This window comes from Canariomyces notabilis (assembly GCF_033297395.1).
Source record: "Canariomyces notabilis strain CBS 508.74 unplaced genomic scaffold N656scaffold_13, whole genome shotgun sequence".
Classification (NCBI taxonomy): domain Eukaryota; kingdom Fungi; phylum Ascomycota; class Sordariomycetes; order Sordariales; family Chaetomiaceae; genus Canariomyces; species Canariomyces notabilis.
This window is the reverse complement of record NW_027041835.1, coordinates 316,414-344,408: the sequence shown is the minus strand read 5'-3', so window position 1 is coordinate 344,408 and position 27,995 is coordinate 316,414. Positions and strand designations below refer to the sequence as shown.

At 54.6% G+C, this 27,995-nt stretch overlaps 10 protein-coding genes across 10 annotated transcripts; 5 read left to right on the top strand and 5 right to left on the bottom strand.

Annotated features, from left to right (window-relative positions):
- Positions 1 to 6: 6 nt before the first annotated feature.
- Positions 7 to 1,798, bottom strand: N656DRAFT_710616 (ammonium transporter; the record flags this gene model as incomplete). Its single annotated transcript, XM_064811691.1, has 4 exons — positions 7 to 638; positions 707 to 1,467; positions 1,536 to 1,600; positions 1,688 to 1,798. The coding sequence occupies 4 exons, from the start codon at positions 1,796 to 1,798 to the stop codon at positions 7 to 9; spliced, it is 1,569 nt and encodes a 522-aa protein (XP_064669444.1).
- A 1,061-nt stretch (positions 1,799 to 2,859) lies between these two features.
- On the top strand, positions 2,860 to 3,817 carry N656DRAFT_127145 (uncharacterized protein). Its single transcript, XM_064808571.1, has 3 exons — positions 2,860 to 2,984; positions 3,045 to 3,658; positions 3,712 to 3,817. The coding sequence occupies exon 2, from the start codon at positions 3,140 to 3,142 to the stop codon at positions 3,650 to 3,652; it is 513 nt and encodes a 170-aa protein (XP_064669443.1). The 5' UTR covers positions 2,860 to 2,984; positions 3,045 to 3,139; the 3' UTR covers positions 3,653 to 3,658; positions 3,712 to 3,817.
- Positions 3,725 to 4,662, top strand: N656DRAFT_127137 (uncharacterized protein). Its single transcript, XM_064808570.1, has one exon. It carries the CDS (start codon positions 3,929 to 3,931, stop codon positions 4,406 to 4,408), a length of 480 nt encoding a protein of 159 aa, XP_064669442.1. The 5' UTR covers positions 3,725 to 3,928; the 3' UTR covers positions 4,409 to 4,662.
- A 254-nt stretch (positions 4,663 to 4,916) lies between these two features.
- On the bottom strand, positions 4,917 to 8,359 carry N656DRAFT_711050 (uncharacterized protein; the record flags this gene model as incomplete). Its single annotated transcript, XM_064811723.1, has 2 exons — positions 4,917 to 7,809; positions 7,887 to 8,359. 2 exons carry the CDS (start codon positions 8,357 to 8,359, stop codon positions 4,917 to 4,919), a joined length of 3,366 nt encoding a protein of 1,121 aa, XP_064669441.1.
- Positions 8,360 to 11,057: 2,698 nt separating this feature from the next.
- N656DRAFT_685835 (uncharacterized protein) lies at positions 11,058 to 14,268 on the bottom strand (the record flags this gene model as incomplete). The annotated part of the gene is made up of 4 exons (XM_064810614.1): positions 11,058 to 11,155; positions 11,227 to 12,819; positions 13,517 to 13,563; positions 13,853 to 14,268. Coding segments are annotated over 4 exons (2,154 nt in total), but the record flags the coding sequence as incomplete, so codon positions are not given.
- A 1,240-nt stretch (positions 14,269 to 15,508) lies between these two features.
- Positions 15,509 to 16,917, bottom strand: N656DRAFT_780004 (uncharacterized protein). The gene is made up of 5 exons (XM_064815298.1): positions 16,662 to 16,917; positions 16,558 to 16,602; positions 16,431 to 16,507; positions 16,296 to 16,376; positions 15,509 to 16,221 (listed from the first exon to the last, which is right to left on the bottom strand). The coding sequence occupies exons 1-5, from the start codon at positions 16,723 to 16,725 to the stop codon at positions 15,904 to 15,906; spliced, it is 585 nt and encodes a 194-aa protein (XP_064669439.1). The 5' UTR covers positions 16,726 to 16,917; the 3' UTR covers positions 15,509 to 15,903.
- Positions 16,918 to 18,211: 1,294 nt separating this feature from the next.
- On the bottom strand, positions 18,212 to 20,336 carry N656DRAFT_780002 (aldehyde dehydrogenase). The gene is made up of 2 exons (XM_064815297.1): positions 19,476 to 20,336; positions 18,212 to 19,423 (listed from the first exon to the last, which is right to left on the bottom strand). Exons 1-2 carry the CDS (start codon positions 19,940 to 19,942, stop codon positions 18,442 to 18,444), a joined length of 1,449 nt encoding a protein of 482 aa, XP_064669438.1. The 5' UTR covers positions 19,943 to 20,336; the 3' UTR covers positions 18,212 to 18,441.
- N656DRAFT_126887 (uncharacterized protein) lies at positions 20,024 to 20,758 on the top strand. The gene has a single exon (XM_064808569.1). The coding sequence runs from the start codon at positions 20,117 to 20,119 to the stop codon at positions 20,579 to 20,581; it is 465 nt and encodes a 154-aa protein (XP_064669437.1). The 5' UTR covers positions 20,024 to 20,116; the 3' UTR covers positions 20,582 to 20,758.
- Positions 20,759 to 20,845: 87 nt separating this feature from the next.
- N656DRAFT_780001 (uncharacterized protein) lies at positions 20,846 to 21,395 on the top strand. Its single transcript, XM_064815296.1, has one exon. The coding sequence runs from the start codon at positions 20,935 to 20,937 to the stop codon at positions 21,181 to 21,183; it is 249 nt and encodes an 82-aa protein (XP_064669436.1). The 5' UTR covers positions 20,846 to 20,934; the 3' UTR covers positions 21,184 to 21,395.
- Positions 21,396 to 23,910: 2,515 nt separating this feature from the next.
- Positions 23,911 to 27,786, top strand: N656DRAFT_711008 (uncharacterized protein; the record flags this gene model as incomplete). Its single annotated transcript, XM_064811717.1, has 4 exons — positions 23,911 to 25,321; positions 25,374 to 25,688; positions 25,742 to 25,971; positions 26,026 to 27,786. 4 exons carry the CDS (start codon positions 23,911 to 23,913, stop codon positions 27,784 to 27,786), a joined length of 3,717 nt encoding a protein of 1,238 aa, XP_064669435.1.
- Between the last annotated feature and the right edge of the window lie 209 nt (positions 27,787 to 27,995).

Here is a 27,995-nt window from a genome sequence, read left to right as displayed (position 1 = left end):
CGCCTCCTAACTTGCTGACCCGATCGGCCCATGCGTTCGTTGCTGGTTGTTGTAATCCATCATCATGATTGATGAGCCATTACTATTCTTTTCCCTTCCAGGCGAGAACCGCTGGGAAGCAGAAGGAGCCTGACGATGAAGCTGCTGGGCCTCGGAGAAAACGCTCACGTTCTCTTGTGCATCCACGTCTCCCTCGACATCATTCAAGACCTCCCGCGTCAGCTCGACATAGTCGTAGGCAAACTCGCCAATCTCGGCGTCGTCGATGCCCAGAATCTCGGACTCCTCGGACGCGCGGAGGTGCATGCCAGGGATCAGGTTCAGCACGAACAGGATCAGACATGTCATGACAAACGAGTACAGACCGCCCGTAAAGGAGTCGGCAAGCTGGATGGGCAGCTGGATCCAGTTGTGGTTGAGCCAGCCGCCGTTGATGGATGTGGATCCGTCCAAATGGGCAATGTAATCAGCGGCGAAGAAAGCGGTGCAGATGTTGCCGACCAACCCGCCGATGCCGTGCACGGCAAAGATGTCGAGCGAGTCGTCGATGCGGAGGAGAAATTTGAGCTTGGTCCCATAGTTGGCAAAGGCGGCGCCGAGGATGCCTGTGGGTATGGCAGCCCATACTGGGACGTAGCCTGTGGGAGGGCTGGTCAGTAACCATGTTGGATATGAAGGATTGAGGGGAGAGAAAAGGGGCAAATACCTGAGCCTGGGGTGATAGCCACCAGGCCGGCGACAACGCCGGAGCAGAAGCCCACTGTTGACCACTTCCGCTCCAGCCTATAGTCCAAAACGCACCAGGTGATGCCTCCAACGCAGGCGGCGAGGTTGCTTACGACGGCGGCCAGGACGGCGCGCATGTTGGCTGAGAGCGCGGAACCGGGGTTGAAACCGAACCACCCAATCCAGAGAAACACGGTGCCAATGACGATATGGGTGACATTGTGAGGACGGTAGTTGAGCTCGTGCGTGCCGTGGCCGCGGCGCTTCCCCAGCATCATGGAGTAGGCAAGAGCAGCGGTTCCTGACGCAATGTGCACTGGGGTACCTCCAGCAAAATCAAGACCGCCGAGCCGATTGGACCAGCCGCTCGGGTTCCATGTCCAGCAGGCGATCGGATCGTAGACGATGGTGGACCAGATGAACATGAAGATGACACAGGGCAGCATCCGCCCCCGTTCTGCCACGGCGCCGGTCGCGAGGGCCACGGTGACGGCAGCGAACATGCCCTGGTATATGGCGAAGAGCAGATCCGGGATTCGGCTCGAGCCGATCGACGGGTGTGCCAGGACATTCCTGAAACCAAAGTGGCTAAGGTCGCCTATGTAGCCGCTGGCTGCGCGCGAGAAGGTCAGGGAGAAGCCCCAGAAGAACCACTGGAACGTGGTGACGGCCGCAGCCATTATCGATACCCATATCAGGGACAGGGCTGACTTTCTGCGCGCCAAACCCGAATAGAAGAAGCTGATATGTTTATTGCCGCCCGGTCAGTGTCTCTTGCTTTCTTCATCCGTCCCTCTGCCTCGACTCACCCGACTCCAGGGACCATCAAGAGAACAAGGGCTGAAGTGATGATGATAAAACCGATATCACCGGTCTGTGGTGTCATGTACCGTGTTATTATCAAAGGCCTTCTGACCACAACAACAACCGAACCGTCTACCGACAGCCCCGATGAGCTTACCTGATACCAGATATTCACATCTTCGGTGAGGGAATCCCCTCCGTTCGGGTTGTCGCCCTCGAACGGTGCCAGGGGCACGTAGGGCAAAGTGTTGGAGCCTTCGCTGGCCATGACGGGAAACGTGAGCGAAAAGCAAAGGTCGTATCAGTTTGGCGTTGGACAAGGCGTCCTACAGGACGAAGGCTTATCTCGAGACAGGCTGAATACCTGGATCGCAGAAGATGGAAGGCGTTCCAGCTATGATAAACGAGAGGAAGGGGAAAAGAAGGACAAGGGAGGTGGCCGACCCGAAGACAATGCCGGCCAGCGATGCTTTTCTGAAAAAGAAAGAGAAGAAGCAACTTCAAGAGGGCCAATCGATTGATACAGCCAGGAGGCGAACTGGGCCTTGTCAAGTACCCAAGGCTGTAAAAGACGGGCGCTGCCGCACACGAGGCAAAGCAGAAAACGAAGGAAGGAATGGAAGTGAAGCGTGGGGAAGAATAGACGACTTATCGTCAAGTCTCAGCGATCGCTGGAGATGATACCCATCTCAGAGACATACGCCGGTCCACTACGTGTTGTGCCATGTACTTGTATATACACGGACACAGCCTCGAGAGACAAAAGAGCCGTTCCTGGCTTGATGACGGCTGGTAGCTAGAGCATTTCCCGCCTGCATATCGGCAACGATATGGTGTATGTACTGCAGAGCCAAGGGACAGGGGACCAGGAAACAGATGACTATACTTTGTTTCGAACTTTTGTCCGTCCCATATCTTGCTTCTCCTTTACACCTCCCCCTCACCTTCAAGGTTCCCCCCACCCGACCTCTGGTCCCGGCGAGACGGAGAGCTGAACCCGGCGCGGGTTAGCATGTTGTGCCCCAAGGAGGGACATTGCAAAAGGCCGCGAGTGTTGATGCGTGAACAGAGCGCCCATCACTGTCACACAGGAGGACCATTGGCGCAAATTCGCTGCGACCTTGAGACATGAAAATGTAGAAAGCAACCGTTGCTTCCATGTGAACGTCAAGTGAGATTGTCAAAAAAACAACGCTAACGGTTTAGTGTAAAGATAAGCCGCCTGGCTTGTGATTGGTTCCAGCTTCCGCTGGGCTGATTATCAGCGATCGTGGGGGGCACCATTTAGACGCTTACCTCATCCCAACTTCCCTTGCCCCTTCCCCATCTCAGATGCCATCTTGACTGCCGCGATGAACTCACTCCACCTCCTGCAGGGGAACCATTTGGCACTACGTTTTGAGATTTCCAAGGAGTCCCAGTCAGCGAGCAAACACCTCAAGCTCAGCAGTCGCGTGAGTATCATGACAACAGAGAATCCGGGAACTCACAGTTTCTGAGCCACCTTACGGCAGCTCCAAACGTTAAACTTCCCGTCCCGTCCCGCCCCCATCAAAGGGCAGCCCCTTTTTTGACCTGCCCATGAATAATATAACTCGACTGCGTGAACATGGTAGAATTACCCCGAGCGCCACTGAGCATTGTTGTCTGCCTAACTAACCTCCATGGCTTGGTTCGCGGGTACGGTATTCGGCTGGAGCTGCTCTCTTTGGCAGCTCCCGTCCGTAACAGCTCCAACAAACACCAACGTTATCAACCTCGCAGGCAAAATGCAACCATAGGTCTGTCCTGCAATTTACTAAATTTCCCCTACCTCAACGTATCAGGCTATCAGCCACCAGCCAGCCCGCCCCTGAAAAATGGCTGGGACGGGAATGCACCTTGCAAATCGTGCCACTCGCCCACACCCACTCCCAAGCCACCCAACGCCTCACACGACCTTTCATCTGAACAACATCGCCTTATTGCTGCAGAGATTGCAACTGCCATGATACTTTTTGTGTTGCATGCCCGTGTTTATACGTGTGCCTGGTGTAATAGACTGCAAATGCCGTGTAACAACGTTGGACCTGAGAAGCGCACAACAAGGGTCGGCTGGGCGGTCCAGGCATCGTATACATAGTTGCATGTAATATTGACGAGGACCCCTATTTATATTTCTCCGCTGATGGCACGGCAAAGATCTAGAGATACGCATTCTTCGGACGGTTACTGTAACCATATAAATGCACAATGTTCATGTTTTCGTGTCAGCTCTTGTGGCGAGACGGAAACACCTGGTAATCGTCTTTGAGATAATATGGTAGTATCTCGGTGACGAGATCGGCCGGGCCTGATGCGGGAGATCATCAAGGTCATGGCGGCCCTGTCTCGCGTTTTCTCCATGTGGTGATGCACGATGCATGTCCCAAGAAACGGATCTGATGGAGGTGGAGAGGTCCGGAAACAGATTCTTCAACTCGAGAATGCGGTGGTTTTCTCGAACCCATTGTTCCCTGTGTCGTTGGCAGGTACAGTACAAGGAGTAGGAGAGCTCGTCATTTCCGGCCAACCGATGGCGTTGGCAATCTGTAGCGTGACAACCATGGTCGAAAGTTGTGTTAAGAGGGGTAGTCAAGAGGATGATTTTTACGTGCAACATTTTGGCTGCACTAACAGCTCTTGCTCTCTTGCCAAGTACCAGTACCGTACCTTGACTGAACAACAACACCAGACTTGGCTACACTGGCAGCGCAGCGCAGATTTCAAGATGCTGGAATTCTTGCCGGGCTCAACCCAGCCATCACCAGCACTCTCATCATGCAGAACAATAGCTTGGAACTTGATACATGTAGACCACTCCTTTAACCTAGCAATGCAATACACTGCATATTCCTAAGCAATGGATGCTACAGCCCATTCTCTCCTCGCCCAACATCCCGAGCTCCAGTTTTATTTTACTGGCTCAATACCCTTTATGTCGTCCCACGCAAAACAACTAGATCAGTAGTGTGATAATGGCTACATCTCCCTCCTCTTTCCCTATCCAAAGCTCATCCGATATGATACAATACAACTAGACACTAAGGCTGAGCTGGGCCAGGCCGAGAAAGAATAAGTAATAAGCCAAAAGTATATGGCAAGAAAAGAAAGGCTGCTATCCAAAGCTCGCCAGGTATGAGACACATAACGTTATGTCATCATCGCAAAGTGACGGGCAACCTTCAAGGTTGCCGTCGTAAAACAAGTCGTGTAGGGTATCCCCTCCCGAAGAAAAAAGAAAACATATCCAAATAAACGCCAGTAAAAAGCGCCAAATCATGCATGCCATGAGGCCATATGGGAAAGGCCAAAAAAAGCAAGTCGGCAACATCGCAAGGCACTGCCTATCCAAAAATAGGGGTCCTCTACCTGACTTGAGTAGATAGACTCTTGAACTTGCCCTCAAACACATTCATTCTCTCCTCCTCAAGCAGACGCTGAAGCCGTCTCGTCTCGCGCACGGCTTCTTCTCTCTGCTCCTGCAGCGTCATGACCTCGATTTGCGCTGTGTTCATGCGCCCAACCACCTCCTGCATTTCGGCGTCGGCTGCCGCGAGCGCACCCTCGAGCTCGGCGACCCGGCGTTTGAGTGCCTCTACCTGCGCCACCATGCCCGCAGAAGCCTCACCATCCTCAGATGCCGTGATCGAGCGCCTTAGAGCCGGGCGAACACCTGCTTGAGCATATGGGTGAAGAGGACCCAGTAGCGGGGTCGACAGGCGCGGCGACTTGACAGCGTTGAGTCCTCCCGCTACTCCGTTGCGGGCACTGAACATGGGCGAGAGGGGGGATTTGGGTGGGAACTGACGGCGGCCGCGCATGGAGCCGGATGCGTCGCGGAGGCGTTGCAATTGGCTGTTGTGGGATTCCTTGAGCTGGGCAAGCTCTTCCTCGTGTCGGGCTACCCGCTCTTCTGCTGACGTTTGGGCGGCAATGACCTTCTCCTCCAACTGGCGGAGGCGGTTCTGCAGCCCGGCGATGCGCTCCGTGCTGACCCGCTGCTCGGACTCACCGCGGGCAATGGTATCGGCGAGACGGCTGCGCAACGCCGAGTTTGCCTCGAGCTGGCTGCGGACTTGCTGCGCAAGCTCCTCGACCCGCCGTGCTGATTCGTGCAATTGGTCGGCCAAGTCGCGCTCCGTCTCGAGGTGTTGCTTCTCCAGCGTTTGCAAGGACTCGAGCTGGGTGCGGTAGGAAGCAGCTTCCGACTGGGCAAGGTTGCGGTCGGAAATGGCGGCCGATAGCGAGTGCTGGAGTCGTTGGATTGCAAGCTGAGTCTTTTCGTCCGATGTTGTGCTCTCCTCTAGCGTCTTTATCCGCTCCAGCGCCTCTGTGTATGCAGCTTGAAGTTCCTGGTAAGCCTTTTCTAGCGAGGCGGATGTCACCGGCGATGCGGAGCTGTCTTGGCGACTGGACGGCCGGCCGGGCGTTTCCGGGATTAGGATATCCTTCTCTTTGAGAAGACTGCGTAGCGATGCAATCTCCTCCTCAGCCCGATCTAGGTCAATCTTGAGGCCGCTTAATCCCTTTTCAACTTGCCATTTTTGCTCTATAGCTTCTTCTGCCCGCCGACGCAAGACGGCAATCTCTTCCCGGAGATTTGAAACTTCCCTCTCATAGCCGGCTTTCTTGGGCGACGTCGAGAGCAACCGATCTCGCTCCATCTCGAGTTGCTGAATCCGCCTAGCGTTCTCGCGGTTTTGAATCTCCTGCCTCTCGAGTAGGCTCTTGAGCGCGCTGTGTAATGCATCCCGCTGAGCCTCGACATCCTTCAACCTTTCGGCCAAGACCTCGCGAGGCTCCATTGGCCTCGTACTGTTCGACCGCGTGATGGATTGCGCGCGCATCTTTCCCCTATATGAGCCGCCGGTAACGGATGCTGACCTTGATAGTGCCATCGACATGCGACTACCGGTCTGTTTGAGCTCGGAATTCTCCGACCTGAGCAGTTGGAGCTCCTGCTGCATTTTGGACGTGTCGTAGGCGAGCTTAGCATGCTCCGCAGCCTCAGCTTCAAGTCCTTCAACACGAGCCCGCAACTGAGGAACAATCTCGTCGCGTAAGTTGTCCCGCTCGTTCGTTGCCGTCTGGAGCTGCCCCTTCAATGCGCCAAGGAGGTCCTCAAAGTTGCTTTTGACCTGCCGCTCTTCAGAGAGCCGCCTAGTCAAGTCCTCACACATGCTCTCGAGCTCCTGAACTCGTGCGCTTGCGTCATTTGTGTTAATCTGAGTAACATCAATCTGCGATGCCCTTTTGGAGAGCTCTTGGATTTGCTGGTCTAAGAGACGGCGCTTTGTGCGCTCGTCCTGAAGCTTGCTGGTCAGTTCCAATCGTAGCTGTGCCTTCTCCTGTTCTGCCTTGCGCTGAATCTGCGAGATCTCCTCTTTGGCCTGGTCGTAGTCGCTGAATTTTGCCGAACTGTACCCAGAGTCGGAGTAGTAGTCGCTCGTTCGCTTTCCCGGCGCTTGAGGGTTGTTGACCTGCTCCTGTAGCCTTTCTACTAGATCTTCAAGATCCATCTCGCGCCGAATGGACGCCGCCAATTCGGCGCTTATCGCTTTCAGCTCGTCCTCCATCTCCTCGAGCTGGTCCAGTGATGTTGTGCTGTCTGCGGGTGTCTGGAGATAATTTTCGCAGTAACGCAGGGGGTTCTGCTCAGCGGCATTTGAATAGCTTCGTTCCTTTGCTGAGACTGCTGTCTCATACGACTCGGTCACGATGGTCGTGGCTCTGGGCGACGAGGGGGAGGGAAGAGGCGAGAAGCCCTTGTCCGAAAAGTCTGTTTGTGTTGACGGAGAAGAGGACCTGGCCCAGCCGAAGATGGCGCTGAGCTTGGAGGATGCTGGCGATTTCGGTAGCGGCTTATTAAGATTACTGCTTTCTAACGAGGTTGCGGATGTTGTGGCCGGTAAATCTATGTTTTGACTCGATCCAAGATTAAGATGCGGTGGGGGGGACTTCCGCCCAAACATTGACATTGTCCGCGAATTATTATTATTAATGAGGGTGGTCCTCTTGGCCACCTGCGAGTCCGAGCCCGGGGAATCGGGGATGTGATAATCCAGGCCGTATGAATCGTACGGATCCGATTCCTCAGTTCCCTGACTGGCTGTTTCAGCGCCAACGTCCTCGTCCTGTGCAGGCGTGCTTGGTGTTTGAGCGGCTGCAAGGTCGCTTTCCGCTATGTTTCGAGGTACGTCTCCCGCATCGACGGGCGGGAGCGAGGGTTGCACGAACTGCTCAGAGGCGGGAGAAGATCTACTAGGGAAAGCCCGGTTAGTCCAACATTGCCACCAATATAGCCGGGCAAAATGAGAGGGCCAATGAGGACTCACGGTTGGCTGCTGTCAGGACTGGCTGGCCAGCTCAATGTACTCAGCGCACTGGTAGCAAGCAGGCTGCGGTGGTCAGGGAATTCGTAGAGCGTGGGGCTGTCGAGCGAGCAGGACCTCGCAAAGCGCTGCTCGGGCTTTGGGAGGCCCTCAACGGCAGCAATAGAGCCCCCCTTGGAGTACCTGATGGCGGCAGGCGAGGCAGTTGACGACAGCGGCTTGCGCTTGACAGGACCGGATATCTGGGCCAGGCTGAGAGAACGGGCACTGCGCGGCAGGGCCTGGCTGGGAAGCGACGGCAGTTCTGGTAATTCGGGGAAAGCGTCCGTTTGGTCCAATGTTTCGCGGGGCCCGAGTGGCAGGGGGACCGGGCGCTGCGGTAGACAAAGGGACGAAGCTTCGGATGAAGCAGTCTTTGTGTCAAGTAGCCCGTGGTAGGGGGAGGGTGCCCCTTGGGGCAGGTCTTGAGCAACCATAGTGTTTAATAAGACGGTGTGCTAAACTCGGCGAAAAGGTTGGAGCGTGGGATCCTCATGGCTTAACCCCGCCTCAATTGGCTGAACCGGTTCACTCGAGTCTGCATCGAAAAATGGCAATTTCACATTTGGAGATGCTCGGCTAACGTTAGGGGAAAGAGAAGTCGGGGCGAGGTCGAAAGCGACATGTCTGGGGAAAGCCCCCTTTGCTCAAAAGGGGTCGAGAACTCTCTGATTGGCCACATTATGGTCTAGTGGGGCGTGCCGGGGGTGAGTTCGGACCACTCAAGGCCTGCGCTTGAGTGCGCAATCTGCAGGTACCGCAGTGCTGCTACCCTACAGTAGCAGTAACGTTGATTGACAAGCCATCAAAACAGGGGTAGCAAATCCCCAATTATTCGCGTCGATAAGTTAAACGCTGAGATAAATGACTGACGGTCTAAGCAAACTTTGCCGCCAACTGGTTGTTCCTCAATCATTCGACCGCCTTAAAGAGTAGCCAATGATGTGCATTTGCCGATCTGAGGCTCAGTGTCCTGCACGAAATCCAAATCTGCAGCGAGGCGGCGAGGTAGTTAGGTAGGTAGCGTTAGTGGTCTGCTCGCAAAGGAAGGTTAGACCTTCCGAGCTCTCATCAATTGCCCACGTGCTGTCTTGGTGTCAGTTGCACGGAGAGAGCTTCACGTCGGGTCAAAATAGACATGGTTCGCCGGTCTTGGCATAATGTCAACAGCACTATAACTCCAGTCCGCTTCCTAATTGACAGGATATCCAGATGTCGAGAGGAAGCTGCCAGTACTTTAATGTTTATAAGGACGTCACAAGATCTGCACATCGGCGTATGTACTGTACGAACATACACAATAAGGTTGGCGGTGTGAGACACCTACAATCAAGAATACACTACAGGATATCGGGTCGCTCAGGGTCAAGCGTGAGCTACATAACGTTACCGGTGACCCGGTGCTCCCGAGACTCGGGTGCTCCAGGCAGTTTGATCGACGAAACAAAGTTTTGCCCTTAACTTTAGCAACAAGTTTTTACTGTATTTTACTATTTGGAGCTTGGTTGTCGCACATCACCAGACACATGGTATACCCGTCATCGTTGTTGCCGTGTAGGCCGCCCCCGACGAACTCTTTGCTCTCTTATCGCCACGGGCCCGGCTGGATGGCCGGTCTGACTCGCAGCAATTCATCAGAAAACGCAGAGTGTCGGACTCCGTTCAACCTGGACGCCGTCAAGCGCCGCCAAGGTTGTCGTCATTAGCGCCGGCAATCTAGGCCAGCGGTGGCGTTATTCCCTCTCTTGCTACTGGCTCGGTTTGTTCCTGGTGCCGGCCTTGACAAGGATCGCCCTCTCCGTGTGGAAGTGAAAACAAGACAGGCCGACATGACGGGCACGGGCAGGGACTGACTTACATACACTAGTACATAGTATAGCTCTCCGGCAACGCTTGGGACTTGTCACAAATCTGGATACTCTATCTCGTCATCACGTCGGACCGCCTACATTGCCCTATACTTAGCACTTACGAATATTCCTGCCCCTGATGTTATTCAGAATTTCAGGTATTCAATCAAGGCGAGTATTACCAGTACACAGCTGCCGGGATGGTTGGACCTAGGGCTGAGATATATTCCAGTCAACCCAACGAAGACAATCGCGAGCGCATTTGGAATCATCTGCATCACGTCCTGGCCAACGGCCCGCATTCAACTCGCCTTACAAGCTGACCACGTACTCCGTACATACATATCGTCCCGCCAAAGCATCGCATGGGACATGAGTCGCCAGATCACCATGACCGTATCCAGGTACCGAGATATCCCAACCATAACCCGCCCTAGCCATCCGAGAACCAGTAGTGCAAAGAAAGAGCAAGTCCAAATATCAGCAAAGCAACGGGATTCGCAGAAATGAGACCAAGCAGAGGAATTCCATGAGCCCGGAAAGAGAGCATAGTGAGTTCCATATGGCCCCAAGGGAAAACAAAACGTTATGCGCCGAGCACCACAGATCTAGACAACATCCTCCTACTACTAATACACCCCCTAAAAGAAAGGAGTAGAGCAGGTGAAAACCGTCATGATGCCTTATGCATAATCAAGCATCCCGCCCCTCCCTAATCCTCCGTTTCCAATTCCTAAAAGAGAAACGCCCTAGCATCTACAATATTCACGTCGGGATCTACAGCCAAGCGCGGTCTCGGAGGTGGAGGGGCACCAGGAGCCGCGTTAGTAGGCCAGTCCCCAATGATATGGGGCTGCATCAACATCCGGTGGCGCTGGGGAACGAAGGTTCCTGGAGGCCAGACGCGGGGGTTCCTCCAGAAGGGCAAGGGTGGCGGATTCCCGGGCCCCGTCCGTGTCAGGCGTGGCGGGAAGGGCACTGGAGGCGGAGGAGGAATCGGCGGCCGCCGCTCCTGCTGGTCCGGCTGCTGGGGAGCGGCCGCCCCGGCATGGGGTCCCGGACGGCGAGTTCCAAGGCGTAGGGGGACAGGGGCGAACGCGGGGGGGATTGCTTCGCCGTTGTTGTTGTTGTTGTTATTGTTGCGAGCGGGCCTCACCAGGTGGTCACCCCAATCCCTCCCAAGGTGATCCATCATCAGGTCGATAAAGGGGTCATCCCGGAGCAACGGGTCGTCGCGGGGCGGGAGGTTGTTCAAGTTAAGAGCCTCGACGACAGGGTCAGGCGGCTCGGTGCACTCGGGCGTGTGCCGGCAGAAAAGGAAGTCGTGTCGGTTGCGCTCGTACGGGGCTAGGCAGATATAACACCATTCATGACCGCATACACCTGGCAAGAGATGGAGAGGTCAGCGCTAGTCACCGTCAGAAGAGATTGGAAAGGGATCGGGGCCTACTTACAGGTAATATGATTGCATCCGGTGTATTTATGGACCGCCTTGTGGCACTTTGGGCATGTCTTGGTCGTTTTCTTGATTTCTTCCTCTGAAGCCTTCTCGTCCCTTTTTCGCTGGCGATTTCGGCGGTCGAATTGCTCGCAGGTCTCCCCGCTGTGCCAGGGGATATTGTGCTCCACGCACTGGCGGGCGTTGCAGGCGATGCACCTGAGCTCTGGGCATGGAGACCGGGGATGGTGGATTTGGCCGGACTTGCATCCCGGGGACAGACAGAAGTGGAAGTTTGGAAAGTTCTTGAGGGCGGCGCGCAGCAGCCAGTTGTCGTATCGCTCAAAAACCTCCTTTGATGCGTACCGCTTCACGTCCCGGTGCTCAAGAAGCTCAGAGCAGTCGGGACATTTGAGCCCTGTTTCCCAAGCGCCGTCGGCAACGCCTGACTCTAACCATTGCTGCAAGCACTCCTTGCATATTGTCGGTTCATGCTTACAGCGTCTCGTGACTCTGATAGGCATCTCGGTGACTTTCTTGTCCTCAATGCAAGCACTGCACGTCTTTGTTGGGAGCAACAGCCACGACTCTTCATCCGAAAAGGTGTCGGCTGCGTCGTCCGAAAGCTCAAAGTCGTAGGTGGCGCCCAAAACTACGGGAGCGGAGCGGCTCAAGGCTTTGCCATCGAGACAGAGTCGGAGTCCACACGGTGCCCTCGGCTTGCTCCTCCCATGCCGACATACAGCTTGCAGAATCCGGGTCTCAAAGTACTCCTGGAGGCCTTCCACAGCCATGTCGGCCGAGACGCTCTCGGCTTTGGGGTGGTAGAGGTATTCCCTCCCCAATCCCCGGAGGACGACATAGCCTTTCTCCGGGTTGATGTCGATGCTGAGCCAACGGCAGAGCCAGTTCTTGACCTGGCGTACCTGCCAGCAGTTTCCGTGCAGCGAGCCGCGCCGCACACCGTCTCTGGCGACAAGAACGATTCTGTTTGCATCTTTGATTCCCATATGCTCTGCGATCCTCTGCCTTAGCTCCCCAACGGTGGCTCCAGCGTTGATGGCTTCGAGCAAGGCACTTGTCAGCGAGGGCTTCAGGGGTGCATCAGTCAGGTCCGGCCATTTAGAGAACCTCCAGTTGTCGGCCTTGTCTTTAGACTTGGACACGCGGTACCATATTGTCGACATGTCGCTGTTGATTCTCTCGTCAAGTGTTAATTCTCGACAATCTGGGCCATAGAGCTGGAAGGATGCATGCTCGGGTAAGGGCCGATTTCGAATACGATGGTTTTGCCTGAGATAAGGCTCGAGGTTGGATATGGAGCAGCCATATTTAACAAGGAGGGTGAGGTCGAGGAGCCCGTCATCCAGGGGCTTGACCTTGATTATCACTCTCATGGAGGCTGCGGTGCGGCGTGGGGCTGTCCTTGTGGTGCCGTCGGGGGCATGCTCTCGAACCGGATGCTCGGAATCTCGGGGCTGGTGACGGTGAGGCCGGTCTCTTGTGTGTCTGTGTCGCGGTGAGGCTGGAGAAGCGAACCATTCGAGGATGGTCGGCACAGCCCTGCCAGCATCAGTGTTGCTGTTTCGGCGGCCGGATGCCATTGCCGCTTATATCTTCCATGACAAGGCGTGTGAGCCAAGGCAGTGCGGATACGAGTGTAGTAGACAAGAAGAAAAAAGGGAAGAGAGAGTTTGAAACAGTTGACTTCGATGGGCCGCAATATACTAGCAGCCGGAAAGTTAGTGACAGGTGGTTCTTGAGAATGGAAGCCCCGGGATGGTCTTGTCAGCCTGAGCGGAGGGACCATGTAGCAATAACCGGAACCTTGGAAGTGTAATTCCAGGCTGCACCTTCGTGCATGCTTATGTCAATCTTCCGAGATGCAGAAAGTTGTTTCAACTAAGCTGGAAGCTCGGCACAAGACTGCGTAGTACTGTAGGAGTTTACATGCCTGAGCAACTAATACGGTGCCCGAGGACAGTCGAGCTCAGATGTTGAACAACTCTGGCTTTGACCAAGGCCAACACATCGCACATCAGCCATCGGAACTGACCAATCGCCTGTCAAGCCGTGTGAGTCTCTGTGAGCTGAGTCGTGTTTGAGAATGTGCAATTCTGTCAGGCAGAAACAGCCAGTGCCCGGCGATAGAGCTGCCCCGCACCAGGCTGCATGCAGATGAATGCAGCTTGAATGGGGGTTGTGTCATTCACTGCTAATGACAAACTTTAACAGGTTACCTTAGGTGGTTAGCTGGGAAAGGAGGATGGAAGGAGGAACGGAATGATCGTGATGACAAAGCGAACTTGGACAACTTAGCTGATAGGGAAGGAGGGTAGGTAGGATAATGGGGCTAACCAAAGTCATAGCACGTGCTTGTACGAAGGCTTCCTACATGATTTCATATTTTCTGGGGTATCTCTCTTTTCATATAAATCATCTTTCTTTTCTTTTCTCTTTATTCTTGGATGCTTGGGGGCTTTTTGGGAGGGTAGGGAAGAGGGAAGAGGGGGGAAGGGGGAAGGGGGAAGGGGGAAGGGGGAAGGGGAGGTAGGGGGTACGCAAATTCAGAGGTAACTAGTACGGTGGTCATTCCCACCCCTGAGTCCAAGTAAACAAGAGACTTCGGCTTCTGGTCGAACTAGCTCCATGTCAATGAGCCATCGCCTTGTCGCTTGTCTACAAGGATAAGCCGTCCGCCGGGCCGGACCGCACCGCGAAACAACCTCCACCAGTTGATTTTATTACCTCTTGTTACCCGCCACAGTTTCGTGGCTGGATCCCACTCACCTTCGTCAATCTCGATGATTGTTGCTGGCTCAGGCCCGGGATACCGCCCCTCAGACCTCAAGCCAGCGATCACCAAGATTTTCAACCCCTTCCCCTGCAGAGAGGAAGCCAAGTCGACCACATGCTCATAGAGCACATAAGGCTTCCGACGCCAACCTTCGGAATGCGCAATACCCCTCAGGTCAACGAACAGCGACTCGAGGTCCGTCAGCCTGCTCCACTCCAGACAAAGGTTCGCCCTGCGCTCAAACTCCAACCTCTTTTCGACCCTGTCCTCCCACGCGAATTCCTCGGGGATTGCAGAATCGATATTCCGGCGGACGAATTCACCAAGAGAAGCCGGAGCATTTGTGCTGACCTCCAAAAGGCTCAGCGTCGCGAAGTCCGGTATCGTATTGAGAACCAGATGGCGAATCCGGCGATACAAATACTCCGGCTGCTCTTCTTCATCATTCCCATGTCCGACCCCGCCGGCGCCGGTCACGATGCGCGGAAATCGATCCTTCTCCACGCCATCTACGCCATACACTGCTTCCACTGTCACCCCGCGCTTCCTACAGAGATAGCGGACATCGTCCACGAAGGGCAGCAAGCTGATCTTGTCCTTCTCTCGGAGGATAATGCCCTTCTGGGCGAACGAGGGCGGAAAATCCTGCCAGTCGATCTCCGTTATCTCCTGGTCGACGACGATCACGCTGTTCCTGACCCACTCGCGGAGAACTTCGCGGCGGTAGAAGCTGGGCAGCCCACCCTCCGCCGTCAAGGCCTCTTGGCGGGGATCCCGCATCCGGGGAAGCCAGATGTGGTCCTCAGGGCCATGTCCAAAGGTCGTGGACACATGTCCCCGCTCGCCGGGTGTAGAAGGCAGGGTGAACGTGTCCACGCGGGTGCAGCGGAGGATCTGCTCAAGCTCGGCATGCCTCCGGTGGCAGAGGTTCCACTCGGGACAGACGAGGCTCAGCGCGCACTCAGAAGTCTCCGTAACAGATTCGACAATAATCCTGCTAATGACCTCTGGCGGAAGCTTTGGTGAGTGTCCTCTGCCCTCTGTGGCATTAAGCGTGGTCTCCGCGGTGGCGGTTTGCCCGCCCTCCTCCGTGGTCTCCTCCGTGGTAATTTGCCCGCCCACCTCTGTGGCGGTTCGCCTGCCCTCCATGGCAATTTCCGTGTCTTCGACTCCATTTGGCGGTGCAAGACCGCATAACAGAAAGCGGCAAAAGGTGAAGTCCATTTCAGAGTCCATTGCTAGATGCTAACCAGGTTTGTGATGGTGCCAGAAAGGAAAAAACCTAGGCCTGTTGTATCCCTTTTATAAGGAAAGCAGATAGCCCTGACAATGGACAACCATAGGCAGGTCCTTTCTGGGAGAGAAAGGGGGTTGAGCCTGGAGCAAAGGACTCGGGCAGATCGATGCAACAACAATGGGCGTGCCACCGTGTTCACACCACTGCTCGGCACGACTCCTTCAGTGTCATTCACATCACGGCGCTGGAAGCTGGGAGTCAAACCTGAACAGCAAATGGATATAAACTCTTTCTCTTTTTCATCAGTAGCATCTCAGAAACCGCCTCAGCAACGTCCCTCAATCGCCATCAACCACCTGAACTCTGCTCGTGCCATCACCATCATTCCTATTATCGTCATCCGGAGCCATCGTCTTCTCGTGCGCATTAGTTCCCGGTCGTACCACCGTATCAAGTCCGGCGTCGGGTATTGTGGACCAACGGTGTAGCCGATGAAAAATAAAACCTGTCCAGAGGAGAAATTGAGGGAAAATCAATACGAGAAGCAGAATACTGATCAAGCCGGGGCGCTCTTAAGCCGCGATTGCATATATTCTATGCCGTGCAATGTATGGTATGCAGTTTCAAATAGCGCGTTCCGTTCGGCTTCCCCGCTGCGCTCAGAGCAGAGCAGCAAAAAGACCGGCAGCAACCACCGCGACGCCATTTCCAATGTAGGCCGCGTTGGTAGGGCCGCCGGCTCTGGAACTCGACGTGCTAGCAGCACCGCCGGAGGCAGCAGTCGGGGATCCGGTGGCCGAGCTCGACGCGGGGGCGCTGGTAGTTGATTCCGATGCGGAAGAGCCGCTGTCGATCTGAGCCTTGTTGGGGTCCAACGTGCCGCAATGATCCTTGATGTCCGTCTTGCACTGTTCCTGAGCCCGGGCGCTGGACGTGTTCGCCGCAACGCAGTCAGAGTAGGCTCGATCGCAGAGAAACTGTGGCTGAGGTTAGCCGACTAGCCACTGGTCGAGCAGAATCTGACAGGATACTGCTATGCCAGAGGACTCACAGTGGGCAGGGTCTGCGTGTAGTAAATCAGACCGGGTTCAGAGTTATTGCTTGCGCAGGTACAAGTGTACGTGAGGGTGTTCTGCAGTCACCTTGTTAGTAAACCGCTCGGTCCAAGAGAGATAGAAATACATACAGAATTGCAGTCGTTAGCCGACGGGCTGCCAGCGCAGAGCGTCCCGCAAGTGCTGAACTGCGCCCTGCACCACTCGACTATCCACTCGTCAGTCGGGCAAGTGAATGAGCATGTCTAACATCCTTACCCCGGAGTCCTGGATCAACGGTGGACGGGTTAACGTTGTAGGTGCCTGTGCCACAAGGTCAGTTGAATGCGTTTATCGCTGGCGAGAAGTGTTTCAGAGTGTACCATTATTCTGGGCGACCACTGCCGTGGTGAGTGCCGTCGCAACGGCGAGTACGATGGACCGCATTGTTGTCGAAAAGGTCTAGTGTTGAAGGACGTGGGAATATGGCTACCTAGCTCCCGGGACGCGTCGGCGCGGAACAGTCGGGTATGAAATTGGGAAATAGAGAGTCAACGGAAAGTCGGAAACAGGGCAGCGAAGTTCCATTTGAGCAGAACCGAGGAGGTTGGGTTTTGCGGGGAGCCAATCCTGTTTAGGCAAGAGGCAGGTTTCCTTATCCAGTTCATCTCTTCCGAGGCGGCATCGTCAACTCCGTCCGAGCTTCACCAACAACAAAACCTCTCATTGGTCAATTATCTATCAGCCCCACCAAATAACCTCAGTGGGGTTGCCCGGCGCATCAATCCGAAGATCCTGATGCAGAACTTCTGTCGCGGTTGAGCTGGCATTCCAAACAGTTCATGTTACGGGCGGTGACATTAACGGCGTCGTTAGGTAGTACATACAGGTAGCTAGAGCTTCCCTGACGGCCAGTATCAGAACTGAGAGGCAACACCTTTCACATTCGCACCCTTCAACAACCGCCTCCTCCGGGCTGGCTTGTTTTCAGCGCTATGTTGGGTCTTGCCGCTAAGTATTAGATCCAGATGACAGTGGACAGCGAGACTGACAGCAAAAATCGTTGACACGGGACGAGCATACATTGAAATATCCTCCAAGAACTGCCTCCTAGGTATGATACGTACATAACGTTACGGACATCGTACCATGTCTCTCATGCCGTCTCGTGTGTATGTATGTACGTACGTCATCCTGCTTCCACCGACATCATCATTCTTCCCCGTTCAATTGCCTCATTTCTGCCTCTTTTCGGCATCTGAAATGGGACGAAATGCACAGAGCAGACAACAAAATGGCAGTCATAGTGTAAGGCAATCTACAGTAAACACGCGGCCACCGGTGCCGTGACGGCGTCGGTTTCAAAAAACATGGACACCCGCAGGCCAAGTGAGCGGTGATGACGCCAGCGGTGGGGCCTTGGCCAATGACCATGCCTCTCTGCTGTGCAACCACACTGCGGTGTGACCGGACAAGACATCGCGATTCGGTGAGCGCTACAGCTCACCGTGTACAATACAATACACACTCCCGGCCGTGGAGCCAAGGTCGCAGAGGTACGTACGAAGGGTGAGCTTGGCAGTCGGGGTCTCAGGAGTACACTTACGACTGTTGCAGCCACGGGTTCACGAACCGGAAGCCTGCTTCAATTGCTAGAAGCACAATCAATGTATCCTGACGGCACTGCAGACCACACCGCCAACGGTTAACCTAGCTGTTTCCGGTTATTACTGGCTTTGTTGTACTGAACAGTCCTACGGAAGACCTAGAGCAAGCCTTGCTGCACAAGAAGTCAAGCTCCGGTTCTTGCTTCGAGCTCGACGAGAACGATGCGGACGAGTGCGCCGAAACTGCTAAGTTGTAGAATCACGGCGGTTCTTTCGAAATGGTTTCTCCTCATACCGTAGCGTGGAAGCTGGGGACGTCTGTTTTTGAAATGTCAAAGAAAACCACCAATTTGCTTTTAGTACATGCAAGACGCCGAATGGATGGTGGTCCATTGGCTCGTTTTAAAGTACATACACAATCCGTCCCGCGCGTAAACCAAGATGCCGCTCGATTATCCAACCAAATGGTATCGAAAACCCGCGCTGCGCTACCAGAGCCATGCCTTCAGTCCGCCCAAGAGCAAGGAAAACCAACCGAATCAACGGAGTAAACCGTCTACCATTTGAATGTGACAGTTTTTGTCCTTACCCACTCATCCAGGCCCACAGAGGCGTTGAACCTGCCATAGCCCGAAGCCTTTGCGCCGCCGTGGGGCAGCGTGCTCTCGTCGTGGACGCTCATGCTGTTAATGTGCACGGCGCCCGTCTCAATCTCCTTGGCGAAGCGCAGGCCTCTGCGCAGGTCCTCGGTAAAGACGGCCGAGCTGAGGCCGTACTCGGTGTCGTTGGCGATGCGCAGGGCCTCCTCCTCCGTCTCGATCTCATACAGTGACACGCTGGGGCCAAAGCTCTCCGTCTTGTAAAGATCCATGTCCGTCTTGATGTCGCTGAGGACTATGGGGCGCATGCGCGATCCGTTGGCCTCTGCGGCGTTGATGTCGCCGTACAGGAGCGAAGCGCCCTTGCTGAGTGCGTCCTGGGCTAGTTTCTTGTTCTTGGCGACGGCAGTGCTGTTGATCAGAACGGGCGCGTCCTTGGACTGACCGAAAATGGCGTCGATGGCGCCAACAAGCTTCTTCTCGAATTCAGCGCGCACATTTTTGTGAACCAGGATCCGCTCGGTCGACATGCAGATCTGTCCTGAGTTGAGGAAGGCTCCCAAAGCGCACTGCGTCGCCGCGTTGTCGAGGTCGGCATCCTCCCATACGATGGCCGGGGCCTTCCCACCCAACTCGAGGAGCACGGGCTTGAGGTGCTCTCCAGCTAGCTTGCCGATGATGCGGCCTACCATGGTGCTGCCGGTGAAATTAATCTTCTTGATGTTGGGGTCAGCAATGAGCATCTGGGTGATGGCCGGCGCGTTTGCCGGCTCGTGGTACAGCAGGTTCAGGACACCGGCCGGTAAGCCGGCCTCTTGAAACACGGAGCCGATAGCCCACATGGTCCGGGGGGACAGCTCGGAGCCCTTTAGGATGGCGGTGTTACCGGCGGCAATGGGAAACACTACCGAGCGCATGGCAAGAATATAGGGGGCATTCCTACACGAATCAGCCATGGATCCTTTGCACTTGCCGCAACAGGTGGGCCTACCAAGGGGCTATTGCGAGAACAACTCCATAAGGCTCCTTCAGAATCATGGCACCCGAGTTTGGGTCCGCCACGGGGGGAACACTACCCTCCACGGCCGCAACTCTGCCGGCAACATCTAGGAGAATCTCCTTGGACATAGTGACATTGAAACCGGCCCATTCCGGTGCGGCGCCCGTCTCGTCCATCATGTACTGAGCAAGTTCCTCCTTTCTCCTCTCCATTATCTCGGCGGCCTTTAGTAGGATGTCCCGGCGCTGACGAGGCAGCGTCTTCTTCCAACTTCTGAAAGCATTCGCTGCCGCGTCGATAGCGGAGCGGACCTCGGCCTCGGTGGCGCTAGCACACTGGTGGACGACCTTGCCAGTTGCCGGAGACACGACATCGAATTTCCTTTCTGGGAGAACTTGCTCGCCATTGATGAGAAAGGGAACCGGAGAGCCGCCGGCGCTGACATGATTTTGGGCCATGGCGAAAACGAGAAAGGATATTCTGGGTTGATGGCGACAGAGCAGGAGAACACATAGACTGCAAGAACACGCCGGGGCGCTGGGCGATGAATGAAAAGGATATCAGATCGAAGGGGGGAATCAAACCGGGGATGGTATGTTTCCGGTTAGCACCATGTCCTCCCGCTCTGGTGGATGGAAGTGAGTGAGGGGTCCCGATGTGCCGACTCAAAGCCCGGGAATCGAATGAGACCGTTTGCGTCCACCATGTATGCATGTACCATGTACCCACCACCCAAGCCAGTCTTCATGGGGCAACGAATTTGGCACCAGTCCCTATCCTTTGTCCTCTCCCAGGTTCATGATTGTGAGGAGCGTTCTGGCCGAAAGTCGGATGGTTGCAAGGATAGCCTAGGAATAGCCCGGCTTCCTGGCAACCGTCTTGACCCTCCGATGCGGGGGGATCAGGTACATGTAAGGGCTCGCGTTATCCAGGTCCCGCTGATCACCCCCCCTTTTGGGCATGTGGGGCCTTCCCGCCCTGGGGCGCCGCAACGCGACGCTCGAGCCAGCTGTTACCTCCAAACTGAACCTCGAATTACACCAAATTCACCCGGTCGCAGAAACACCGCAATTTCCTATCAACTCATTCAAATCTAAGTGCACAACCATAGTATAAAAGGCCAATATTTTTCCAGCAAGAGGATGCAACGCAGTATTTTTTACATGCTTGATTGCGCATTCAAGTTGCGTATACGTTGCGCTGCGAGTTTGCACTTGGGAATTCGAGGGTTTGCACTAACAGTGGGCCTTGTGGCGTGTGGCTTGTGTGCCCTGGAAGTGCAATTAAATCTGGGTGGGGACGGGACCTGGATAACGCACAACCATGTAAGATCGAGGTGGGGATTTGTTGGAGATGCGGTGCACATTTTCGGCATGTCTACAACAAGTGGGCGACGGAAATGGCAGGCCAGGACCCGAGATGATGATGTTCTCTCTTTTCCCTATATTCCATGGCCGCGGCAATTAGGACGATGAACTGCAGTCCCGATTTTGTGCTGGTATCGAGGTCTGGACGTCAGTTCTCGGCCTTCTTCAAGTCGCACGTCCCGGGAGCGACTGACAAGCGAAGTGGCGGGACTGGAGCGGGTCCGGAAGAATCTGTCGTCTGTTTCTCGGGGGTTTGTCTCCTGGGACTGGGAGGGATCCTCAGTTCAAGAGTTCAGAACGCCACGTGCGGCTGTGTGAGAGCCCAACGTTAGTGTTCTCAAGAAAACTGTTGTTCCGGTCTGGCGGGGTAGAGCGGTGCAAGTAGGCCGTCTCCAGCGGAGTCGAGTTGTTGCCTCGCCCAGTGGCAAACCCTGTCAGGTTTCACAAGCTGCAACTCTGGCCACCTTTCCCGCATCATCGTTAGAGGCATGACACCACGTGATTGTCACGTGCACGGTTGCTAATTTACCATACCCTCCAAACCTGGCGTTTCTCTCTATGCTCCGACCCGCTGTTGAGTGTGCGATGGTACATCATTTCGATTTGTATCATACACGATGCTAAGCCCTGCTCATGCTTGGACATAGAACCGGGAGAGTGTAGGAACGGGCCCGGTTCTGTTCATGACTCGCGGAGCAATTGGCGCCTCAATTGAGCGAAGGCATCACCAGGGTCGACGAATGGATGGGGAAGAGTGGTCAACGAGACCTTCCTGTAATAAACTGCATGCCTCTCTAAACATCGATCGAGCCGCACAAATAACGGTTCTGTGATACTTACCCTGTTCTCCTCCAGGCGGATTGACGCTCGTTTCGTTCTTCAGTCGGGAGGCTTGTGAATAGGCGGACAGGACGGCAGAGGGCTGCGGCGGGTCTCGAAGGTGCCCCTTGAAGAGGCGCTTCGAGGAGTGTTTTGACGCCATTGTTCAAAAGGTTGTTTCTGGAGACTTACAATTGAACCCTAACGCTTGATTGAGGTTCAAATTGAATGAAATGGTTCCGTCACAATGATTATTAGTGTGTCGAGTGTGCGTACGGAGTATGTCTGTCTTGTCTGTCAAGTACGGAGTATGCCACTCAATTGTTGACGACTCCACAACGCCAGTTCTGAGTTGGCAGTTGGTAAGCAAGCAGTGGGCCCCAGCCTAGATGACATCATATGATTAGCTAAGGTACATTAACCTACACTAATGTTACACTACCGGTAGACCCGGGGGACCCTTATGCAAAGTGGCAGCAGGGCCTAGCGTGGTGTTACGAGTACAGTACAGCACCGATAGCGTACGAATATTTTACAGTACTGTATTGTGTCTACATATACTACAGTCCAGTCAAGTGTAATGTGGCAGGTACTGTACAGTACAAGTACCGATCCTTATAGTCAATAAGCTAGTTGTATTACCGTCTAAACTGCGATTCGACGATCTGGACAGGGAAAAGCCAGATGCCGAAGACACGCATCTTAACATATCACAAGATGGTTGCCACCCTCCCTGCCGACAATTTAATTGGCACTGCAAAAACGGTTCTAGGATCTATAAGCTTAGGAAATCAACAACAAATGGGTGTAATTCAATTCCCAAGAACTTCTTAAGAATGCCTAGAAGTAGATGAGTAGATAACTAGCAATCAATAGCTATTTAGAGCAGATTCTGATATCTAATTTGCAGCCGTTTGAAGTGTGTTGTTGAGGCTTTCCAGCTTACAGCAGTTTTGCAGTGCCAATTAAATTGTCGGCAGGGAGCCACCCCGTTCAGTGGGTGGCAGGGTGGCTCGAGGGTGAGGTGGTCAGGCTCGTCAGGGTCCGGGACGGATGATAGTCGCCCAAATTTCCCACTTTGGGAGCTCAAGGCCTGGACCGCCGTTCCAATGAAGTGACCCCTGGCTTCCTGCCTTCAGCTGCTCAAAGACGCCTTCGGGTGTGCACGTCCTGCAACGCACTGCAGCGCCTACGCTAGTGTAGTACATACAGTGTGCCCATGGACACTAAGGTACACATGTGTACGAAGGCCGGGGCCAAAAGTCTTTCCACACTCAAGATAGCGCACAAGCTACACAGTGAATGCTCTCGATCCTGCACGCAAAGTCGCACGGTATTCTCAGATGTGGCTAGCTCGCTGAACATCGCTGGAATGCTAAGCTTCTTGTGGCACTCGAGAACGCTGAGACCACCTGCCTCGGCTTGCAGGGGTTCTATAAGTTTGTTGGAGATCTCAAAGAACGGAGCACTGTGTGGTTCCTGCACGCATTATCTGGAGTGTGGAAAGACTTTTGGCCCGGGCCTTCGTATGTAATGTGGGCTGAGAAATTGCGATGGCTATGACATCAGAGGGGACTGATGCTGCAGCCATGATATTTGCTAATTTTGCTCGATGCCGCAAAAGAAGGGATGCGCTCACGATGGAGGGGCATTTGCCTCCCGGACCAGGGCAGAAAGCTTCCAAGGTTGGTTGTGTTTGTTGAAACTTGAAGTCTTTTGGCAGTGGATTTTATTTTGAATCTCCTAGGGCTCCAGTCAGCTTATTCATTGCATTAGACTTGGTCTTCTCAATCAATTGCCCTACATCCATTGTCCCCTTTGCGCTGGCCCTGCCATTATTCCGAACTCGACGACGCTGAAAACACAAACTGATGCCAGAGCCTCCTGCAGCGCCTGCAATGCCTTCCAGCCTCGGTTGAATTAGAACGTATAGCAGGCCAAAAGGATTTGATGCAATGCCGGGCAGTGAACCTTCTTTACAGGGCGGCCAGGCCATCGCAGATTCCGATACCGGCTCCAAATCCGACGCCGATCTCATCCCGCTCCGCCCTCACACACTGCCGAGACGGGACGGCGAATCTCATATTGTTAAGGTGGACGGAAGTGCGACATCGTCGTCTAATTTCGAAGATGTCTTTGAAGATGGCTTCGATGGGACTCGCTCGAGCGCAACGACGCACTCACTGCGAGGGTCGTCGGCCGGCCAAGAAGCGCACTACGCGACTAGACCCCCCCTCTCGATGAAGCCCGTCAGTCAAAGCCAAGTCGCCTCTGCGGCTGTCCAGTCCCTCCCCATCCCAGTTCTCGTCCTAGGTGTCCAGAAAACAGTCGTGCTCGCCAACGAGGCGATGGGGCGATTGTTAGGCATGGACGATCTCCTTGGGAAATCGCTGACCCAGGTCGGCGTCGACCTTGTCCAGGATGGCCGTCACGTTTGGTTCGATTGGAAGAGGTTTTTCGACGAAGCTGCCGTTGAGATGGGCCCCAGAAAGAACAATAAGCGGGCCCACAGAGACGGGAACACAGACGGTGTCGACAACCCTCAAGGAGGTCTGCCGCTGCATCTGGCCCTGGATGTCACCATTTCGCCGGCTACTGCCGGGACCGGCCGGCGTGAATCTCTGTCGCCGTTGACCGACGCTGCACCTCCACTTCGAGCCAAGATGGACGTCTCAGTCTGTGACGATGAGGGAGAGAGAACTTTGTTCATTCTCACGTTCACAGATATCAGGCCGGCGCCTTCGTCACCGGCTGCTAGCGCCTCGCCCTCGGTTGCACCCGATCACAGCTCCAAAACCCCCTCGGTAGCGGTCCATCAAGGTGGCCCTCTCTTTTCGGATCCCTTTGCACCTCTAGCCCCCTCGCCAGCGTCTTCGGCACCCCACTCCTTGTCGAAAACACAAAAGATCAACGTGATGAAAGACGCCATGCTCAACAACATTCAGACACCAATTGCCGCAACGTGGAAGGATGGCAGCGTGTCGTTCCTCAACCGGGCGGCGTACAATCTTCTGATTGGGAAACCAGACTTTGAGGAGAACAACATCGACGGCTTTGATCTGCTCTCCACATGGACCGTTTGGGCACCCGACTTTAGCAGACGTTTAGAGCCCAGCGAGGGGCCCATGGCAGTTCTGATTCGGGCTGAGACACCCTTCGCGAGTCGACGCATCGGTATGCATGATGTAGCTGGTCAGCCGTTAGTATTCGATGTGGAAGGGACCGCTCTCAGAGACGACAACACTGGAGAGTTCCTAGCTGGCGTGGTAACATGCAAAGACGTGACAAAGTTGATCGAGGAAATCAGTCAGATCCGGGCGGCAGGAGAGGAACGCTTCAGAGTAATATGCAACACAATGCCACAGCTTGTGTGGACGGCCACCCGAGACGGTTCACACGACTTCTTCAACAGCCGGTGGTATGACTACACCGGGCTGTCTGAGCAAGACTCCCTTGGCTCGGGCTGGATGAACGCGTTCCATCCGGACGACTTGCCCGCGGCTGAGAAGTGCTGGAAGCGAAGTCTCGAGACGGGCGAGCCTTACACAACGGAGTATCGCTGTCGCCGTAAGGATGGCGAATGGAGATGGTTCCTCGGCAGAGCGCTTCCCCTGAAGAACCAGCAAACTGGGGTCGTCGAGAAATGGTTTGGTATTAAGATCTAGATCCCCCTTGAAAACCAGCGTATGCTCATATGTCGCAGGCACCTGCACCGATGCTCACGAGAGCATTGAGACAAAGAACGAGTCCAAGAGAATCCGACAGCAGCTTCTCGGCGTCATTGCAGAATCGCACATGACCATGTTCACTGTGGATTCCGAACGCAAGATCACCATGCTTGAAGGAGCAATGATTTGGGACACTTTCAGTGATAGCCATGCGTCGAGGCGATATGTCGGTGAGAATGTATATGACGTCTTCAGCCGCCTCAGTCCGCGGCCCCCAAAGGCCCTTCTGGAAGCCGTCGAATCCATCTTATCAGGGAAAATTCCAGAGGACCTCGAGGAACACGAGATTGGTAAGTTTATATCGTCTATGGACTGCTCCGGACCTTACTAATAGCCAACATAGAGGGGCGTTGGTATCGCACACGTCTCAAACCTATTCTTGGAAGGGCAAACGGTGAAAAAGGTGCCAAGGCGACGGTGATCGAAGGCGTGACAGGCTTCATTATGGATGTCACCGAGCTCAAGGCCCGTGAGAAGGATCTCCAAGCCCAGGCTCAGGAAAAACGCCAGTTGCTTGCCAACGAGGCCGCTGCTAAAGAAGCTAGCCGGCTGAAGAGTCAGTTTCTTGCAAATGTGAGGCGCAAATGTGTCAACCGTAAGCGTCCCAACTGTACTAATCAACCGCAGATGTCGCACGAGATTCGTACTCCAATAAGCGGAGTGATTGGGATGGCCGAGCTCCTTCTCGATGCCGATCTCTCAGAGGAGCAGCGTGAGATCGCAGAAAACATTTACCGTTCAGCCAATGCCCTCTTGACGGTCATCAACGACATTCTGGACTTCTCCAAGGTCGAATCCGGGCGGCTGGACATAGAAGAAGTGCAGTTCTCCCTTCCCGTAGTTGTACAGGATGTGGGCAAGATGCTTAGTTTTGCGGCCGATCGCAAAAACCTTGGATTCTATTGCGATCTTGCAGCCGACATTGAGAGTGACCTCCTGGTCATGGGCGATCCCGGACGCGTGCGACAAATCATGACCAATCTTCTGACAAATAGCATCAAGTTCACGAACCACGGTCATGTGAGGCTCTCGGTTTTGAGAGAAAAGGAGACGGCGGAGATGATCGAGATCAAGTTCGTCGTCGAGGACACCGGGATCGGGATAGAAGAAGAGGTTCTGAAGCGGCTCTTCCAACCGTTCAGCCAGGGCGATCCTTCAACGGCGAGAAAATTTGGCGGCACGGGACTCGGGTTGACTATATGCAAGCATCTTTTGGAGTTGATGAAGGGGCGTATGGCATTCGAATCGACATTGGGCGCGGGTACCACCGCCACCTTCTGGATACCCTTCCACAAACCACGGCGAGGGGGGGAGGCAAATACAGTGGCGATAGATTCCTTGTCAGAGCGGTTACAGTCAGAGAGGAGCGTGTCTTGCCATAGCTCCGAGTATGATCAAAAGCTTCCCCCTCCATCTCGAGCTCGAGGGCGACCCCTAGCAGACAACAGCCGATCGGCCTGGCGGCATTCTGCTAGCAGCCTTGGGGCCATGGGCGCGCCAGAGGAAGAACTCCCCTACTCTGCGCGAGCCAACGTGCACATCTTGGTTGTCGAGGACAATGCCGTCAACCAACAATACGCCCTCAAGACGATTGAAAAACTCGGCTTCCAGGCAACGGCGGTATGGAACGGCAAGGAAGCGGTGGATTATATTGCCGCCGCCAAGGATGGCGCAAAGAAAAAGCCCGATATCATCCTCATGGACGTGCAGATGCCCGTCATTGACGGCTATAGATGCACGCACATTCTTCGACACCACATGCCCTACAAGGGCTACATCAGCGACGTCCCGATCGTGGCCATGACGGCTTCGGCTATCCAGGGGGACAGGGAAAAGTGCAAGAGGGCTGGCATGGACGACTACCTTTCCAAGCCGGTCAGGAACAAGGTTCTAGAGAAAATGCTCGTCCGATGGAGCACAAAAGGGCGGTCGAATACCTCTACGCCGGCGGGGTTGAGCGGGTCGGAGTGCTCCGAGCACAGCAAGGTGGGCGCCAAGGCCAAACTGACTGGCGTTGAGGGCGCCGGTGGCCTAGAAATGGCAGACCGCAATTCTACTAGTATCTGTGACAGCAGCGGCTTGCCGACGATAACGGTGCCAATCCAAGAGTCCAAGTGTGAAGCCATCGTGGACACACAGTACGCCACTTCGCTTGACTTGACGATGCCGTCTGTAGATGGCGGGTCCAGCCAGGACCAGTTTGACTCGGAAATGATGCAGCAGTTGACCTACGGGTTAACCGAGGACGAGTCGGTGGCGGATGTCAGCCGCGAACAGAAAATGGCGGACGGCAGAGAGCGCTCGAGAAGCCCATCGGCGCCCCGGGAGGCGCTGACGGAGGAGAATGTCGGGAAGTTGGAGGATATGTCCAGACAGTGGCGTAGATAACGGGGCTTCGGTTTGGAACAAGGTTTACAATTGCGGTTATTGGCATAGATTCTGGATAAGAGTGGCATACGAAGAGAAGGACGCCGACGGTTAGATTCACACAGGTATACGTTCAGACGTTCAGACGTTCAAGGACCGCCAAAACAGGTCAACAGGGGACTTACTTGGGGGATAAAGGCGTCAACTGTAACACAAGTCCTGAGCTCTGT